This window comes from Mustela erminea, chromosome 1 (assembly GCF_009829155.1).
Source record: "Mustela erminea isolate mMusErm1 chromosome 1, mMusErm1.Pri, whole genome shotgun sequence".
NCBI classification, from domain to species: domain Eukaryota; kingdom Metazoa; phylum Chordata; class Mammalia; order Carnivora; family Mustelidae; genus Mustela; species Mustela erminea.
This window is the reverse complement of record NC_045614.1, coordinates 150,737,301-150,755,104: the sequence shown is the minus strand read 5'-3', so window position 1 is coordinate 150,755,104 and position 17,804 is coordinate 150,737,301. Positions and strand designations below refer to the sequence as shown.

Below are 17,804 nucleotides of genomic sequence, written 5' to 3'. Positions count from 1 at the left end.
CTATTTGGGCAGACACTTCATATCCCAACATGGCTATTCAAAACTTCACTCCTTTCTCAAAGGTGATCTTTGTAAAATAAAATAGAGCATTGTTTAAAATATAATTCTTAAGTTTTAAAAAATAAACCAGAGTATTTATTCTCCAGAGTAAAACTGATGTTTTGAAGGGAAGGAAGGAAAAGAGCTTCCCAGCTCCTAAAATGAGTTGCTGAAGTGCAACCCAGTGCTGACATCCTATTTATAAGTGATCAAACTTGCTTTATGTTTTCCCTTAATAGAAGTCAACTCATTCCCTAAGTTCTTTGCTGTTCTAAGTCAAAGATCACCTACCAGTTCAATTTATCCTCCTTAGGACTCTTTCTGTCATTCTAGCATTTCTGGAAATGGAGGGAAGCACTGTCAGAAGCCTACAGAAGGGCGATTTTAAACTCTGGATTTCCATTTTTTTCATACTTGATTAAATAGCTCATTCTCAACCTCAGAACTACCAACGCTTTACTGTGTAGAACAGGCTAGAATGCAATGGAAGGTGAAACAAGCTGTTAACTCCTAGTACTACTTCTGAAAATATGGATTTTGAGACACTTGGGTGGATTCGAAGTGGAGTCTTCTCTTGCCTTCAGGAAATCCTGAACCACTTCAGGGTTTAGAAACGCTTTTGTCCTTGGCCAAGTTATATAAATCTTTGAGGGCCTCAAAAGTTGCCTTTTTGAGGGCAGCTCAAAGCCTCAGTTTCTCCATCTAAAAATGTTTTAATATCTGCTTCATAGAATTGATCTATAGTGAGTGGCAAATAGTAGATATTTAATAAGTGATAGTTTCCTCAGTTTTTCCATATCCCCCCATATGCTCCAAATTACATTTACTTTCTCTATTCTGAGAGTTTTTCTTTGTTTATTGTACTCTCTCGTATATTCCCATGAACTGCCCCTGAGTGTAATGTAAGTGTATTCATACACAGAAGGCATGTAAGGAATAAATTCCATGAGTAAGGCAAGACCGATGGTAGGAAAATTGGACAGAAAGAAATCACAATTCCCAGAGTAGTTCAAGGTCAGAAAATTCATTTGGTTTATTTTCTTTTGAAAAAGGAGCCTTCAGGTGTGGTTTAAACAAGTAGAACATAAGCTTCTTGAGAGCAAAGAACGTGTCAGTTACATGTATTTAGAACTGCTCTTGGCATGAGGTGAATATGCAATTAATACCAGTTTTCTCAACTAGTAACTGAGCATACTTAGGTATGATTCACTTTTGTATTAACTATGGGAAGTTTCTAGAGTTCTGCATAGGAAAAATAAGTGATTCTAAGGAGAAGTCTTACAATTGGACAAAGATGGCCCCATTTATACACTATTTATCTTAAAGTGCATAATTTGTGAAATGACTGTGCAAATTGCTTGATATGGAAATTCATCTGGAATAGGTTGGGGGAAAGTTGAATACCTATTCTAGGCCAGTTTCGGGCAGATACTGTATTTTCCAAAAAAAATTCCCTTTAGTTTCATTTTCCTTTTCGAAAGAAATCCCACTATTGCTCAGAACTTAGAATATCCGCATGGTACTAGGCACCATGGGGTAAAGAGTAGTAGATGCAATGCGGTAAGAAGACCAGGAGATCCCTCTGTTTGCTGAGGCAGCTTTCCGTGTGCTGTAAAAGTGTGAGACAACAGGAGTACTAGTACATAACATAGTTCACATACCTGAAAACATCATCATGTGCTGAAAATTCCAGGGGATCTTCTGTTTCCGGCCCAGATTCAGGAGGAAGGAGAGGGGATATATGTTGCAGGCTCTGGCAACAAAAATTGCGAGCTATAGATAAGCACAGGGAAACATTGAGGAAAATCTCGTTGCAATGAGGCTGTGAGTCCTCGAGCTTTATTATGTTCTTAAGCTTCTCTGTTTTATGGCCCAGAAAACAGGGATAAATACCTGTCAATACCTATATGTCCAACTTGCTTCCAAAATTCATCTTTAAATGTCAATTCTTTTCCAGAAATAGCAGAGAACTCTGCTTTCCTTTGAATATCTACTTGGTTTAGAATTGTTAATCCTGTACCATTTCAATCACTGTAAATCTTCTCATCACATTTATGTTGCTGATGCCTGACTCTTCACTCTACTCTGCTGCAAAATGTGAGGCAGAGACCGTTCAGACGCTGGGGCATTATTTTCTCAAGCAGCACTTTAGAAAGGGTAAATGTATTTCTGCTCATAATAGCCATCTTACTTTCTATCAGGTTGTACTCTCTGTATCTGGGAAACTTCACTTACTTTTTTTCTCTTAGTGGATTTAATTTGACAGGAACTACCTGTCTAAATGCATAATATAACTCCTCTAGGAAACATTTTGCTAACATCCAGTATTTACAGGTTAAATTCTACGAAAATACTGGTAGTAGTCATCTTTTCCCTTTCATCACCCAGGACTCCTTCCCTGAGAGTCTGTAGATTCTAGTTTGTCCTCAAAGGGGATGGAATTATGTGGGGAAAGGGAGCTTCCATTTAAGATGTAAGTTTTAGATGAGATTGGAGTGTTAAGTTGAACGTTCAGTGAAAAGAGGACAGAAGGCAAAGTAGGTGCTTACTAGAACAGGGCTTACAGAAGAGGGGTCAGCTCTCCTGGCTGTCAGGATCACATGCCTGTGATCTGATGGGGCATCTGCCCATTTTCCAAAGGACAACAGTTGCCGACTGTCCTTGGGGACATCCCTGCAGCTCAGTATCCCGTCAAGTAGACATCTGTTCTTATTGGAGAATGCTTACACACCAGGCCTTGAGCTACAAAAGTCCTCTGCATTAAAAAGGAGGTCTGGGGGGGGAAAAAAAAGGAGGTCTAGAGTTTATCTTATTTTACTTATAGGAAAGGGGGATCTTATTAAAATAAACTCACATGTACACTAACGTAAGACATTGAATCACATCTATAATGTTAATTTCATCTAATCTTTACTCGGTGTCCTATTTTCAAAGTCCTCGCTGGAAAAGAGATTTTACCAACTTGTGATGAAAATATTTCTAAAGCTTAATAATCCTGGCTATATTCAGATATACTCTAATGCAGATTAAGTATATTTCTCTGAAATTAATGGATGGATATATTTTTATCTAAATGATTCATAATTTAAAAACATACTTTGAATATTCAAGAAATAAATATATTTTGAAAATTTATTTTTTGAGTATTCTGTTCTTCAGTTTTCTCTCTTTCTTTCTCTCAGTATTTCCCAAATTTCTTATCTTGAAATGGAAGCATTTAATAAAGGTCCCAATTCTTAGGATCTTTTCCCTACTACTAGGAATTACATATCTGCCATGAATTTGAGTCTTGCAATAAACTTGAAGAAATTACTTAAACATTTTAACAGAGTAATCACTAAACATAAGTAGCTTGCTCTTTTCCCTTATCACTCCATGTTCTGTATTTCAAAGGATACAAAGGCTCCAAGTATAAAAAGAGCATTAAAGATATGATTCTGGAACGTGAACAGCGCCAGGCCCATGTAACAGAAGATGACATTCTCCCCCAAGAAGTTCATAAATTCAAACAACTGAAAACAAAACAGAAACCAAAACCATTACTTATGACTCAGGTGTGAATTCACTTAATATCTTGTAACTGTTTTGGTAAGTGGATGTTTCTCTTGTGCCTGGGAAGCCTTGTGCTCCACTTCTGGAGGGGTATAGGACCTCTGACTACCCTGGCAGGCCCTCTGGCTCTACCCTGGCTCTCTACCCAGTGACAGATGTGGCAGTCGTGTTAACATCTCATCTTCCTTTCCAAATGCAAGGCTGCTAGAAATACACCTGGGTGTATTAGTCAGCATGATCCTCCATGGAACAATTCCTACTAGGATGATAGAATATCCTTGTTATAGAAATCTACATGATTGCTTAAGGTGTACCATAGGAAAGGATGCAAAGATTGTTTAGTTTCTTCTGATATCACTCAGTAGATGTCCTTGAGTTCCTAGGCCCTGAAAACTTCAAAAAAAGTTTTAGCTAAATTACCTTCCTCAGGCAGGCAGGAGAGATAAACTTGGAAAACTTGGAAACTTGGAATAAGAATGAATGTCAATTATATTTCAACATTAGAATGATCAGTATATTTCAACCCCCAGACAATGAGACTCATTAAATTGACTGATGTAGGTATATCCATTAAATGTCTACAATTTCTAGCTGGTAAAAAGAAAATGATTAATCCCAGGGATCAGTTTATGCAATGAGAACACAATAGATACATCAAATTCAGTCAGAGGAATAGAGTAATAACACGCTATGCAGAGGGAAGCTCCCAAGAGTTATTCTTAGATCATTAACTAAACAATTTAAGTTGAGCATGAAAAATGTTCTCTAACTTCTAGATTAGAAGTAAAAGAGAAATGTGTCCAGGGGCTACAACAAACACACATTTGGAAGAGACTTTAGTTTATGTTCCAGAATTTTCACTTGGAAGCTTCTAAAACTTCTGAAACTTCATTCTCAGCCTTACATAAATCACCATGTTAGGTAAACGTCTCTGGAAGCATTTCTCTTGACTCATTATTTTTTTGTCTAATGTATTTACAGCCTCACAAATAATGCCCAATACCCGCTTACCGATAGTTGACAGAAAGAAAAGCAGAATCTCATCAGAAACATTATTTAAAGCCAGTAATAGAAATAAAGGATTAAAAAAGACACACTCCTGTGGTACAAGATGGTTTTTCTGCAGTGGCAGTAATCATTAATTATCCTGAGGACTTGTTTCGCATTCTAGACCAGCTCAACTTAACAAACACTGTCACCCAAATAACCACAAAAACTTGAAAACGTGGGAGAAAATACAGGGAATGGGGAACACTTTGCTGCCTCCTCATATCTGTACTTTTTCAGAAAGTGAGATTTGGCTACTGTCTTAATCTGCTCTGCCTGCCATAGCAAAATACTATAGACTGGCTGGTTATAACAACAGAGATTTATTTCTTATACTTTTGGAAGCTGAGAAATCCAAGATCTAAAGGTCAAGTCAGCCAATTAGGTTTTGATGAGAATCCTCTTCCTGGTTTGCAAATAGCAGCCTGCTTGCTGAATATCTCTCTCATATCTCTTCTTATAAGGGCACTAATCCCATTCATGAAGGCTCCACCCTCATTACCTAATCAGCTCCCCGAAGCCCCACCTTTAACATATCACCACATTGGAGAGTAGGACTTCAACATATGAATTTGGTTGGGGGAGGGGCACAAACATTAAGCTATGGTGCAGCTATCCAGTTTTAAACATTAACGAACAAATGCAAGCTTAAATTCATAGAGCTTCTTCTCCGGTCCTCTCCCAAGTACTGGAGAGGGGACATCTTGCCATCTAGGATCTATTTAGCTCCTTCTTGGTGGTTACAATCCAATTTCCCTCTGGGGTCCACCTTCTTCCCTACTCTCAGCTCACATGTTTAAACCTCCATAGTTCAGATATGGGGTGTATGATTTAGGACTAAACCACCCAAATCAATGTATTTCTCTAGCTAGCATCTTTGGTTCAGAAGTGGGTTTGGTGCATTCAGAGCCAAAGAAATACAATGAGACCTGGCAGGAAATGCCAGGACAAAACCCCCCAGCTTTTCATGGTGTGAGAAAGTGGGATGCAGGCTAGGGAGCTGTGGCTAGCCATCTCATGCTCCCAGGGGAAACAGCTGTCTGAAAGAGAAGCCATGTCCTGACCACACCACTTAAATCTGTATTCAGCCTCTCCCGAAGCAAAATCTACCCTTGGAAAAAACAACAAAAAACCCCCACTTTTTTTGTTCTAAGTGAGGTTTCTATTACTTAAAATGATACATATTCCTTCACAGTCCTGTAACAGTTTAACAACAAAAACACCCAAACCACCTCTCTGACCTAATATGGGTTATCAATAAGGGTAGGTGATCAACTTTTGGACTTTTTTCAAATAGCAGCAAAGTCAGTTACCCCTGCCCACCACCACCTCTACTGCCACCCCACCCCATCAATTTCAATCTATTCCTCACGTTAAGGGGAAAATTTATCTTTTCCTTTTCTGTTGGTTGTTGAGATGTGAAGGAATTTGTTCTATATATTTTACATGGAGACCCATGGTATGAAATATTTGTTTAGAGATTTGCTTCCTTTGGAAAACCCAGGATTTTAACTTGTAGTCACTTGGTTTATTGAAATCTAGCACTGGCTAGAATTATATACACTGGCTAGAATTATATATGTTTATATACACATTGCACAGAAGTTCCATTTTCCAGTAGGTCCATTTCTAGACCTGTTCTTTGTTTCTATTGTTACTTGCTCCTCTAGCAATATCATGTCTTTGTAAATAACGTAGATCCATAATACATTATAATAATCCATGGCTTTAGTTTGTTCACATACTCTACCTTCTGAGTCTTCCTGGTTATGTTTGCATGTTAAAAAAATGGTCTTTATGCTTTGTCACTTAGAAAAATGTTTAAATCATATGTTTACAATTTCAGATTAGACAAGAGAATATTACCAGGTCCCAGAATTACTCTCGTTCCCCTTCCCACTTATACTTCCACACCCCAATACACTGCTATTAGCACTTCAAATGCTTTTTCTTTACTATTAAGATGAACATATGGTAGTTTGTTCTTTCATTGTTTTAAGGTAGTTAATTATATTAACTGATTTCCAAATGCTGAAACTATTTTGCATTTCTGCAAATGGTCATTATGCATTATCCTTTTTTTACACATCACTAGAATTAATTTGCTAATATTAAAATTTTTTGTGTATATGTTACAAAAGACTATCTTATAATGCTCCTTTCTTGCATAGCCTTACCAGATTGTATTATCAAAGTTGCTGATATTTGATAAAACAGGTTCCTATTGTCTTCCTTTAAACACTTAGAAGAATTCTGGGCTTGGAGTTTTCTTTGTTGGAAGACATTTAACTACAGATACAAGTATTCTAATAGATATAGGATTATGTAGGTTTTCTATTTATTTTTGTATTAGTTATAGTAAGTTGTGTTTGCTGTTATATCTAAATTTTCACATTTACTGGCATAGAATTGTTTGTAATATCTTCAATATCTTAGTCTGTAGTTATGTCTTTCCCCCAATGATGATAATTTGTGTCTTTTCTTCCTTAGAAATCTTGTTAGAGAGTTATCAGTTTTATGAGTGCTTTCAAGAAGCAAATTCAGTTTTGTTGATTTTTCTGTATTCTGCTTTCTCCTTACCATTTCATTAATTTCTCTATTATTTTTATTATTTCTCATATTCAATATACTTTAGTTTAATTTGTTTTTATTTGATATCTTGGCCCTTCAAGTCCTAGATGATGTGGTTACTTGCCAATTCTTTTGAACATCTGCTTTTCTGCTTTCTTTATCCAACTTTTCTGGTTGCTTTCTAAAGCAAAGCTGTTCTTTTTTTTTTTTTTTAAGATTTTATTTATTTATTTGGCAGAGAAAGATCACAAGTAGGCAGAGAGGCAGGCAGAGAGAGAGAGAGAGAGAGGAGGAAGCAGGCTCCCTGCTGAGCAGAGAGCCTGATGCGGGACTCGATCCCAGGACCCTGAGATCATGACCTGAGCCTAAGGCAGAAGCTTAACCCACTGAGTCACCCAGGTGCCCAGCAAAGCTGTTCTTGCATGTTAATTTTTTTTTTAGGTGAATAGTATCATTTTTGTCAATTTCCTGCCCAGAGTCTTATGATACTTTATTTTGTAACACACAGAATATATGAATATCAATTTAGAGAGAATGACAATTTTATAATATCATTGGGAGAAAATATAGAGTGTTAAGAAAGATTGCAGAAAAATTTGACTGATTTGGAAAAAAGAATCAAAACTAAAGAGAGATTCCTAACTCTCTTCTTACAGCCAAATAAATTCCAGAAGAATTGACAATTTAATTAAAAAACAAAACCTACTTATGAATGTATTCAAGAAACTACCAGTAATTTTGTATGATTTTTTTAATCAAGAAATTTTGTGATGTATTTATATGAGCAAAAGCTTGGAAATAATATCCATAATATAAGAAACAATTGAATTAATTATATGTACATTCATATAATAGAATAAATTTATGATGTTCTATATATGCTGATGTAGAAAGATAGCCAAGATCCATTGTTAAATCATATAAAGCGAGTTAAAGAAATAAAGGATATGTTGTATATGAATAAATCCATATACACCTAACTTCTACTTCACATTATAGATACTGACATTGTGTTATTTACTGTGAACTTATATTATTTTCGTAGTTTATAAAACTAGATTAAGTTAGAATAAGAATTTTAAAGTAGAATAAAAATTTTCCAAATCTTTTCTTCTTTAAGCCTTTCTCAAACTTTCATCTTTTTATTTTTATTTTTATATCTCAAACTTTCACCTTTTTATTTCATCTATTTATTTTATTTTGGGGAGGTTATTGAGCATTCTTACCCATTTCTAGTATTTTTCTTATTTTTGTTTAAATTATTTTTGAGTGAAGAAAAATATAAACAACAATGACAAAAACACTTATCTTTTTGGGGAACATCTTTTAGTAATCTCTTTTCCATAGATCTGTAGATGTATAGACAGCATGCATAATGTTATATAAATCTGACCATATTTTTTATGTAGCTTCATCAACTAAATAATGTTTCATAAGTCTCCTTTCCATGGCAATAAACTTGGATCCACTAAACAACTTTTAATGGCAGCAAAATATCCCTTTGAATTTTCCTACTAAATTTTATTTCATGTACCCATAATTGGATATTTGATTGTTTCTAGATTTGTTCCCATTTAAACAATGCTGCATTAAGTACTTTTTTAAAAAAAAAGATTTTATTTATTTATTTGAGAGAGAGCATGAGAAGGGGGAGGGTCAGAGGGAGAAGCAGACTCCCTGGCGAGCAGGGAGGCCTGATGGGACTCTATCCTGGGACTCCAGGTGAGCCGAAAGCAGTCATTTAACCAACTAAGCCACCCAGGCGACCCTTAAGCACCTTTATACAAACATCTCTCTCCAATTGAGTGACTACTCCTTAGGTAATTCCTAGACATGAGCTGCTTCTGTCAAAGGGTATACATTAATTTTTCTTTTTCAACATACTACCAGTCTGCCCTTCAGAAAAATATGCCAATTTGCATCTCTAATAATGGTGCAGAGGGTGCCCTTTCCCCACATGCTTGCCAAAAGTAGTTTTTATCAATTTTTAAAAACCTTTGACAATCTGATAGACTCACTTATTCTAAATTGTAGATGGTTATTAGCATTTTTAAAAAGGTTCTCTTCATGGCAAGGCAGCAGCACTGATTAGCACTCCTTTGTCTATTTATATCATGTGACAACATTCCTCTGAATGAACAGGCTTCATAATAATTTCCTTCTTGGGGCACTTAATGAAAGTGTGTGGGTGAATTCAATTTTGTTTCATGTGCAAAAATTTCCTGAAGGTATGTTTCGAAAGGGGAATCTACATTAAGGCCATACTGACAGAAGCAACCAATTTGACCACCAGGAGGGCATTCATTGCCTGAGTCTGGCCTGGAGTAGTTAATTACTGAGGGAATAGATTTATTAGTCAAATTTAGAAGGAAAAAAAAAGCTCTCAAAACTCCACTTCCAAATCAAAGTTGTAATAATGATGATAATAATAATAATGACAACAACAAATGTCAAACTAGCAGATTCAGGATCAGTATTCACAATAAATAACCTCACATCTACTTCAACCTCACTCAGGATCAATGAAAAAAAAAAAACTTGACTCAATATTTTATTTATCCAGTACAGTAATCAACATTTGTTTTATTTCCATTAATTCTCAGTTTGAGCCTTTGGAGAGAACCCAACTTAAGTAATCTTTGCTTAGCAAAGCTTTTCTTTGGGAAAATAAAAAAACAAGTTAATAGTGCAAAGAAGAGGACAGTCAGTGTTTAAAAACTCTGAAAGTTCATGGTAACCAGTCAAATGTTAATTAAACAACTTAAATAAAGCTTAAACAACTTAACCATGTTCTCTGAAGACTTACCAGATGTTATATTTTTTTAGTCTGTTATTTACTGTACTTACTAGAAATTTTTATAAAAAGGTCATACCTATTTTATAAAATCATATCAGTAATGCTGATTTGGTTCTTTCCCCTATTCGTAAAAGAATGAAACTTTACCATGTTACTATGTTTCGTTTAGAGAAATATTATAGTAGTTCATTATACCGTACCCTGCTTAACTAATACCAATTAAATTCACATGGATTCCTCAACAACAGCTTTATTTGGCATAGTACAGTTTGACACAACCTGCTGGCTTTCATCTACTTGTCCAAGTAATACACTGAAATCCATTTTAATTGGGAGGTGAAAGAATCTACAAAAGTAATAAAATGAAAAGAAAGGAAGAAATAAAATGCCCAGGATTAATTTTTTTGTCTGTTTTAAAAATTTGTCTTCTTCCTAACTGGACACTTTTTTCCTAACTGGACACTTTCTTTAAAGAATATCTCAGGTTTCATTTTTTATATACTATTGAGCATATCTATAATTTTGAACAAGCTGGGTATAAATGTATTGGGGAATCTGCGAACCAACAGGAGAATATATTTTACTGGAATTATAACTTCTGCTTCTGTAATTCTAATATTGGCTTAGTCCCAGTCCTGAGGAAATTTGTTTCATAGGCAAATCCAGTAATTCCTATGGGCTTCAGAGGTAGCATAAGAAATGAATTGTACTGAAGCTCTGTGAACTTTCTAGTAAGGATGTAAATGATCTAAAGGCTTTATTGCCAGTCATGGTCCTGGTTCCTAGAGAGCAACTTCTCTTATGAAGCTGAAGATTTATAATTACATATAGGTACAATTGCAATCTTGTGAGATTCTTCTATATGTAGGACATTATAATAAAAATAGCAGTATCGGGGCACCTGGGTGGCTCAGTGGGTTAAGGCCTCTGCCTTCAGCTCGGGTCATGATCCCAGGGTTCTGGGATCTAGCCCCACATCAGGCTCTCTGCTCAGCGGGGAGCCTGCTTCCTCCTCTCTCTCTGCCTGCCTCTCTGCCTACCTGTGATCTCTGTCTGTCAAATAAATAAATAAAATCTTAAAAAAAAATAGCAGTATCACTACTTCTAAAATAGTAATAATACTAATGGAATTAATTTTTTTTAGGATTTAAATTATGCTAAGGAATATGTTAAAGGCTTTTACTTTAAAATTTTTTAACATTTATATCATAATGACAACAAAACTCATAAATTCGATAATTTTTTTTTAAAGATTTTATTTATTTGACAAAAAGAGATCACAAGTAGGCAGAAAGGCAAGCAGAGAGAGGGGCCGGGGAGGGGGGGAGGAGGAAGCAGTCTCCCTGCCTAGCAGAGAGCCCGATGCGGGACTCTATCCCAGGACCCTGAGATCATGACCTGAGCTGAAGGCAGAGGCTTAACCCACTGAGCCAACCAGGCAGCCCATAAATGATAATTTTATTTCCATTTTACTGTTGGGAAGCTTGCACTCAATGATATTAATACACTTGCCTACATAAACACAAAAAGGAAAGACACTGAGCTGTCTTGAGTTTTGTTAAGGCCCAAATCATTTTTTGCCAGACTAGGCTGGTCTCTCCAGTATATGAAATTCAGGTTTTGGGGCAGCAAGATGTTGGTTAACAATAGAATTGGTGAATATTTATAAGGCTTTTAGAGGTTTACAAAGGTTATTTCTTAATACATTTTCTTTGATCATCAGAACAGCTCCGGGGTTGGCAGTATTCATGGACCCTGACCACATTTTATTTCAAGTAAAGAAACCTGAAAGGTAAATATCTTGGCATCCAACTAGTGGAAGCAACAGCTGGTTCTTTAAGGTGGTGGATACTTGAGGCAATGGATACTATCTTCTCCCAAAGGTCTACTACCATCAGTCATCCAGAACAATCCCCGCCCCCCCCCCAAAAAGCAAAACAGGAAAATAAAACTTTTTACCTTGCATTGTAATGATAAGACAAAACTTGCCAATCCTAGAGAAATGCTGTTGCTCTATAGAACCATCATAATGGGGGCACCTGGGTGGCTCAGTCGTTAAGCATCTGCCTTCAGCTCAGGTCGTGATCCAGGGTCCTGGAATCGAGCCTTGCATCGGGATCCCCAGGTCTGCAGGAAGCCTGCTTCTCCCTTTCCACTCCCCCTGCTGTGTTCCCTCTCTCACTGTGTCTCTCTCTGTCAAATAAATAAATAAAATCTCAAAAAAAAGAACTCCTCATAATGATTATATATAGTTTTATATATATCTACTATGCATATAGATTATAAATATAATATATATGCCTAGATAAAAGAAACTTCAAATCAAAGAAACAAGAGGGGATTGGGAGGGAGTACAAACCTATAAGTGACTCTTAATCTCACAAAACAAAATGAGGGTTGCTGGGGGGGGGAGGGGGGTTGGGAGAAGGGGGTGGGATTATGGCATTGGGGAGGGTATGTGCTTTGATGAGTGCTGTGAAGGTGTGTAAACCTGGTGATTCCAGACCTGTACCCCTGGGGATAAAAATATATGTTTTATGAAAATAAAAAATTTAAAAAAAAAAAGAAAAGAAAACACCACAGAAGTTCAAATAAAAAAAAAAGAAACTTCACACAGTGTGGGTATTCTTCCTCTGCCTCACCTGCAGGAGTTAGGCTCTACGTCCAAGTTTAGGACTTTACCGTTTAGGGACTATACAGTGTCTGAAGTAGAGGAGGTATACCACTTAAGTGACCAAGAGCTTCTATTTTGTCCTATATTTCTTTGAGAATTCTTGGGCTCCCTATGCACTCCTGGCTGCTATCCAACCCTCTCCCATCCCCTGCATTTCATTGTCTTTTAAACTTAATTTGACTTTTTAAAAACATGAGAATTTCAGATGTACAGACTATAAAAACACAACAAAACACATTTTGGGAAGATGAATAGGCATCATTAAGCAAGCAAAGTTAATATAGGAAATAAATGTAGTTACAGCTACAAGGAATTCAGCTTCATTAAACTGAATAAATACTGTAGCCAGATATTCTTAAAATCTTGCGAGCTAATAAGTTAAGGGGAGAGTTATTTTTCTATGAATTTGCCTAAATTACTTATCCAGTAAATACTGATAACAGTGTTCTTATTTGTGGAGGTTTTCTAGTTTTGATTTCTTTTTCTTTCTTTTTTTTTTGTAGGGGGGCATATTAAGTAAAAGTACAGAATTTGTAAGGTTTCATTTAAGTTAATATATCATTGAGTTAAGAATAAACTTTCTCGGGGGCACCTGGGTGGCTCAGTGGGTTAAGCCTCTGCCTTCGGCTCAGGTCATGATCCCAGGGTCCTGGGATCAAGCCCCACATCGGGCTCTCTGCGCTGCAGGGAGCCTGCTTCCTCCTCTCTCTCTGCCTGCCTCTCTGCCTACTTGTGATCTCTGTCAGATAAATAAAGAAAAAAATCTTTAAAAAAAAAAAAAAGAATAAACTTCTCAAGTCTGCAACTTCACAAAGTGATTAACATGACATTGATCAGAAATATTGGCCCCCAACTAAAATTAGACTTAGATCTATTTTGATGAAATACACACACACACACACACACACACACACACACACACACACACACACACCCTGAGATCAAGATTTCAAGGATAGAGTAACCTTGTAATGTAGTCCAGACATCTGACCAATGCTTGATTGCTTCAACACTCTTTTCAAGAGGCTGCTCAGCCTGGAACTGGACACTGCCAAAGCAGAAACCCCAGTACTTTCCAAGGAAGCAAATGGCATTTTTAGACATTTGTAACTATTAAGAAGTCCTCCCTTATGTTGAGCTGAAATGTAGTTCTCTATCACTTTCAACTACTTCTTCGGCTCATAGAAAAAAGTCAAACACAGTCATCATTTATTGCATACTGCTTTGTTCTAACTGTGGAAAAGGATTTCCATCAGAATCCTTGCAGTAGTAGGCAATTGTATAGTGTAGGCAGCAACTGTCAGTTTTCGTTCCACAGTCTTGAAACGTTAAACATGTTAGTATTTTTTTTTTTTTATTTCACAGACACAGATCACAAGTAGGCAGAGAGGCAGGCAGAGAGAGAGGAGGAAGCAGGCTCCCTGCTGAGCAGAGAGCTCAATGCGGGGCTCTATCCCAGGACCCTGAGATCATGACCTGAGCTGAAGGCAGAGGCTTAACCCACTGAGCCAACCAGGTGCCCCTAAACATTGTTAGTCTTGAAAGTAAACGTGTCTCTGGGAGTTTGTGGTTGGTATATAGGACCTTAAGTGTAGAATAGCTTCAAAGGCTGGGGGGCTCTAGATCGAGAATTATGTTCAAAGATGTGTTCTCTAGAAGGATTGTCTCAGGAAATCTAATAGTACTGGCCCTTAGGGGGAAAAAATAAGAGTCATGGCATAATATAATTAGTTTCTCTGTGGTTTTGCCAATAAATACTAGCTAAAGAAAACTAGCTGAAACAACATATTTTCTGTGCAGACATGAAAACCATGCTGAAAAGATTTTTTCTTAATGAACAAACGAAGAGAAACATTGCTATTAATATTAGGCACTGGTATGAAAAATTCACATGTTATCAAAAAATTTTAAAGGTTAATATTCCATTTCTTTAACTTTTTTTCATTTTAGCTATGATGAGTTTCCTTTCTTACTCACCATGTGTGTCTTTTATCATTTTAATTAGCCAATGCTAAATTCTTTCTTGAGTGAATGTATGAAGAATATACAGAAAAAAGGGAAGATTTCTAATGATGTCTTTTTTTTTTTTTAGGTCTCTGAGTTGCATACCAATATCCCAACTCTTGCTAGTTATCTGAGTTACAATCATCCATGACATGGCTATGGATCTACCTCTCCATTCATTGTGAGAACAATGTGCTCTACTACAGGAAGATTTACCACTGGCAAGAGACAGAAAGGATATTGAGCCCCGAACACCATGAGCTGTGTCTGACCTCTCCATGGCATCCCATTTTCTTGATCAAAGTGTTAACAAACTAAAATACTTAGGATTGAAGACATTATTCAATGCTGTTTTATATCAGCTATTTCAGAGTGAAATGCATTAGAACATCAGGACAAATGTAAAATGCTAGAATCAAACAAGTATTTATTGAAAAAGGCTTTCCCTTCACTATTTTAGAGGCAGGGGTTGAAGCATTTTTTTGGAATAACATTTAGTTGTATCACTAGCTCGAAAATTTAAGAACTACTTTTGCTTCATGTTATGTTATTCCTAATAAACACTGTCATTTGTGCTAGTGCATTTACCACATTCAAATTCCCTTGACAGACTTTCTAATTAGCTGATTTTGAATATGCTACCATATGTAATGGTACAACGGTAATCAGAAGTTTTCAGAAAAATTTCTTTTACCATCCTCCCCAATTTCATATTTTTGAGGGAAAATAATTTGAAGACTAGTTAAACTGATTTGCTATTTAAGTTGACCAAAGTCTCTCCTCAACTTTTTCTTTTGCTTTGGGTCATTATTTTTGTACAATGCACAGGGGTAGATACTTTACAATTTAGAAGGTAAAGAGGTATGGATTTTTTTTTCTTGTGCATTTCAGTATGACTTTAAGTCTACTGCATGTATATAGCACTGAGCTTTATACTATATGAAAACAGTAACATTCAAACTCTGAATTTTTTGTTCTCCATATGGCTTTAGGTTTAATTGATTTGACTGGTAAAGGAAAGAAAAAACCACACCTAAGGGTTAAAAATAATTTTCATTTTGCAGAAGATTTTTGAATTCAACTTTTGAACTATGGCGGTGTGGAATATGGAAAGGCTTTCAATACAAGGCTTTCACTGAATGAAAGGCATTCAATGAAGTTTAGAGTAGCACATTGATTCTGCTGAACATGATGAGAAATTGGAGAGTTAGAGAGTGTGAAAGGGTCTTTATAAATCAGAGAAATCAATGAAAGTGAAAGAAAAAGTATATGACATTTGAATAATGCCATTCAATTGGAGAACAGCTATCAAATGATTTTTATGAAGGCGTGAATATCAATAAATCAATAGTTGATGAAATTAAGTTTGCTTGACTTGTTTCTTTGTAATAGACAGTTAAAATGTAGTGTATCTAGATTGTCAGTACTTGCATCGAACTCTAGAAAACTCTATTGTACACTGATTAACTTTGTTGAGGCTTCTTTTTCAGTAAGATTTATAAAGACCCCTCCTTAAAGCTTCTTTGTATTGAAGCTATGGCACATCTTTGACAATATAGGTAACATGTCAAAAATTATAAATTATTACAGAAAAAGAATGTATTTTTGTTTCAGGGAAAGCAGTTATATTTTCACATAAAAACCATGCATGCATAAATCAATCTGGATGAGAGCTTTAGCTTTGACTTATTCTGGTGGTTTGGAGCTAAGTTTATTCTTGTTCTAAATTGTTTGGTTACTTCAAAATAATCCACAAAGATCCCTCAGAAAGTTCTCTTGGATTATATGTATTTTTACATAATATATAAAACACCTGGTAATATGCAAAACATAATATGCATATATAGAGGATAGACTCTACTATAGATGTGCACTAAAACTCTTCATCAGTTGCCACTCTCTAGCCCTCCATTCCTTCTGTACATCACAATGACCTTGGCCTTTTGCACACTGAATGCTGATGGCTACTGAGTTACTTACTCTCCTGGGTGCGCAGGTCCCTTCTGCTCCTACCATATGAATTTTAGGCTTAACAAGGATCAGTCCCACTTGTTCCAAGTTCAGTTTATCTCTGCTTTAACTTGGTATTAGTAGTTGCATAATTTAATTATATAGATTAATGAAGTATGAATATGAAAAACCACAATTGATGTTTTTCAAAAAAACTAAGTTAAATTTGTAGAAAAGACTTGGTAAAATTAAGTTCCTTAGAAAATGCTACTAAATTAGTAGTGAGCAGGACAACCGTAAAATGTTGCAAATATATATATCTAAATATAGAAGGGTTCTTAGCTTATATTGCTTTGCCTGTGTTTTTAAACTCCTGTTCTGAACTGAAGACATAAAGACTCTGAACATAAATAGAAAGTAGAAGTTCTGGTAGATATATTTTGGGTGTGCTTTGTGCAAAAAAGACAACCTAGAACTCTAAGAGTCAAAGAAAAAGCATTGACTCTTTATAAAAAGATTGGCAAATATGCATTTATGTAAGTGATAATTAAATGTTGGAGCTATTTTGTGTATTTTTTTTAATGATTCCCTGCTTTAACTGATTTTCCATTTATTGACCTATTCTGATTTTGTGCGGGATAAAAGTAGTGTTTGTTCTTTCTCTAATTCGACATTTTTTTTTTTTTTTTGGAATTGATGTTTCCATTTGGTTCTTCCTACAACTTCCTGTTCTTCTTCATGCTACTAATATTCTCCTTTATTTCTTTGAAGATTCTAATTACGACTATTTAAAATTCTTGGTCTGTCTCAATAATTTTGCTTAATGTGGACTATGTTCAGATTTTGGTCTCTGTTTTATAGTAGTTGTACTCATGGGGCATCTTCTTATTTTAACCCATGAGCTCATATTTTCCCGGGGTCAATACTGTTTGCCAATGCTATAAGGAAATGCCTATGCACACACCGGAGTGTCCCTTTAGTGACTTTTAGGAGATGGGAGGGGATAAACTCCAGGGTCGTGAAATCTTTCAGCATCATCCAATTTTTGATCACCCCCTCCCCCAAACTGATTTGGGTTCACTCCTCTGGCAATTTCTTTGTTAGGGAATTACCCTTAAATATTTAGACCAAATCAACACTGGGAAGAGGTAATCTCTCATGTAGTCATCC

General features: G+C 36.0%; 1 protein-coding gene across 4 annotated transcripts in view; it reads right to left on the bottom strand.

Annotated features, from left to right (window-relative positions):
• SLC9A9 (solute carrier family 9 member A9) overlaps nt 1–17,804 on the bottom strand; it is a 675,208-nt gene that overhangs the window by 224,995 nt on the left and 432,409 nt on the right. For all 4 annotated transcript variants that reach the window (XM_032346649.1, XM_032346639.1, XM_032346659.1 and 1 more), the window contains exons 10-11: nt 3,438–3,551; nt 1,701–1,812 (exon numbers count right to left, since the gene is read on the bottom strand). In XM_032346649.1, coding sequence (XP_032202540.1) covers nt 1,701–1,812; nt 3,438–3,551 — 226 coding nt within the window. The remainder of the gene's footprint in view (nt 1–1,700; nt 1,813–3,437; nt 3,552–17,804) is intronic.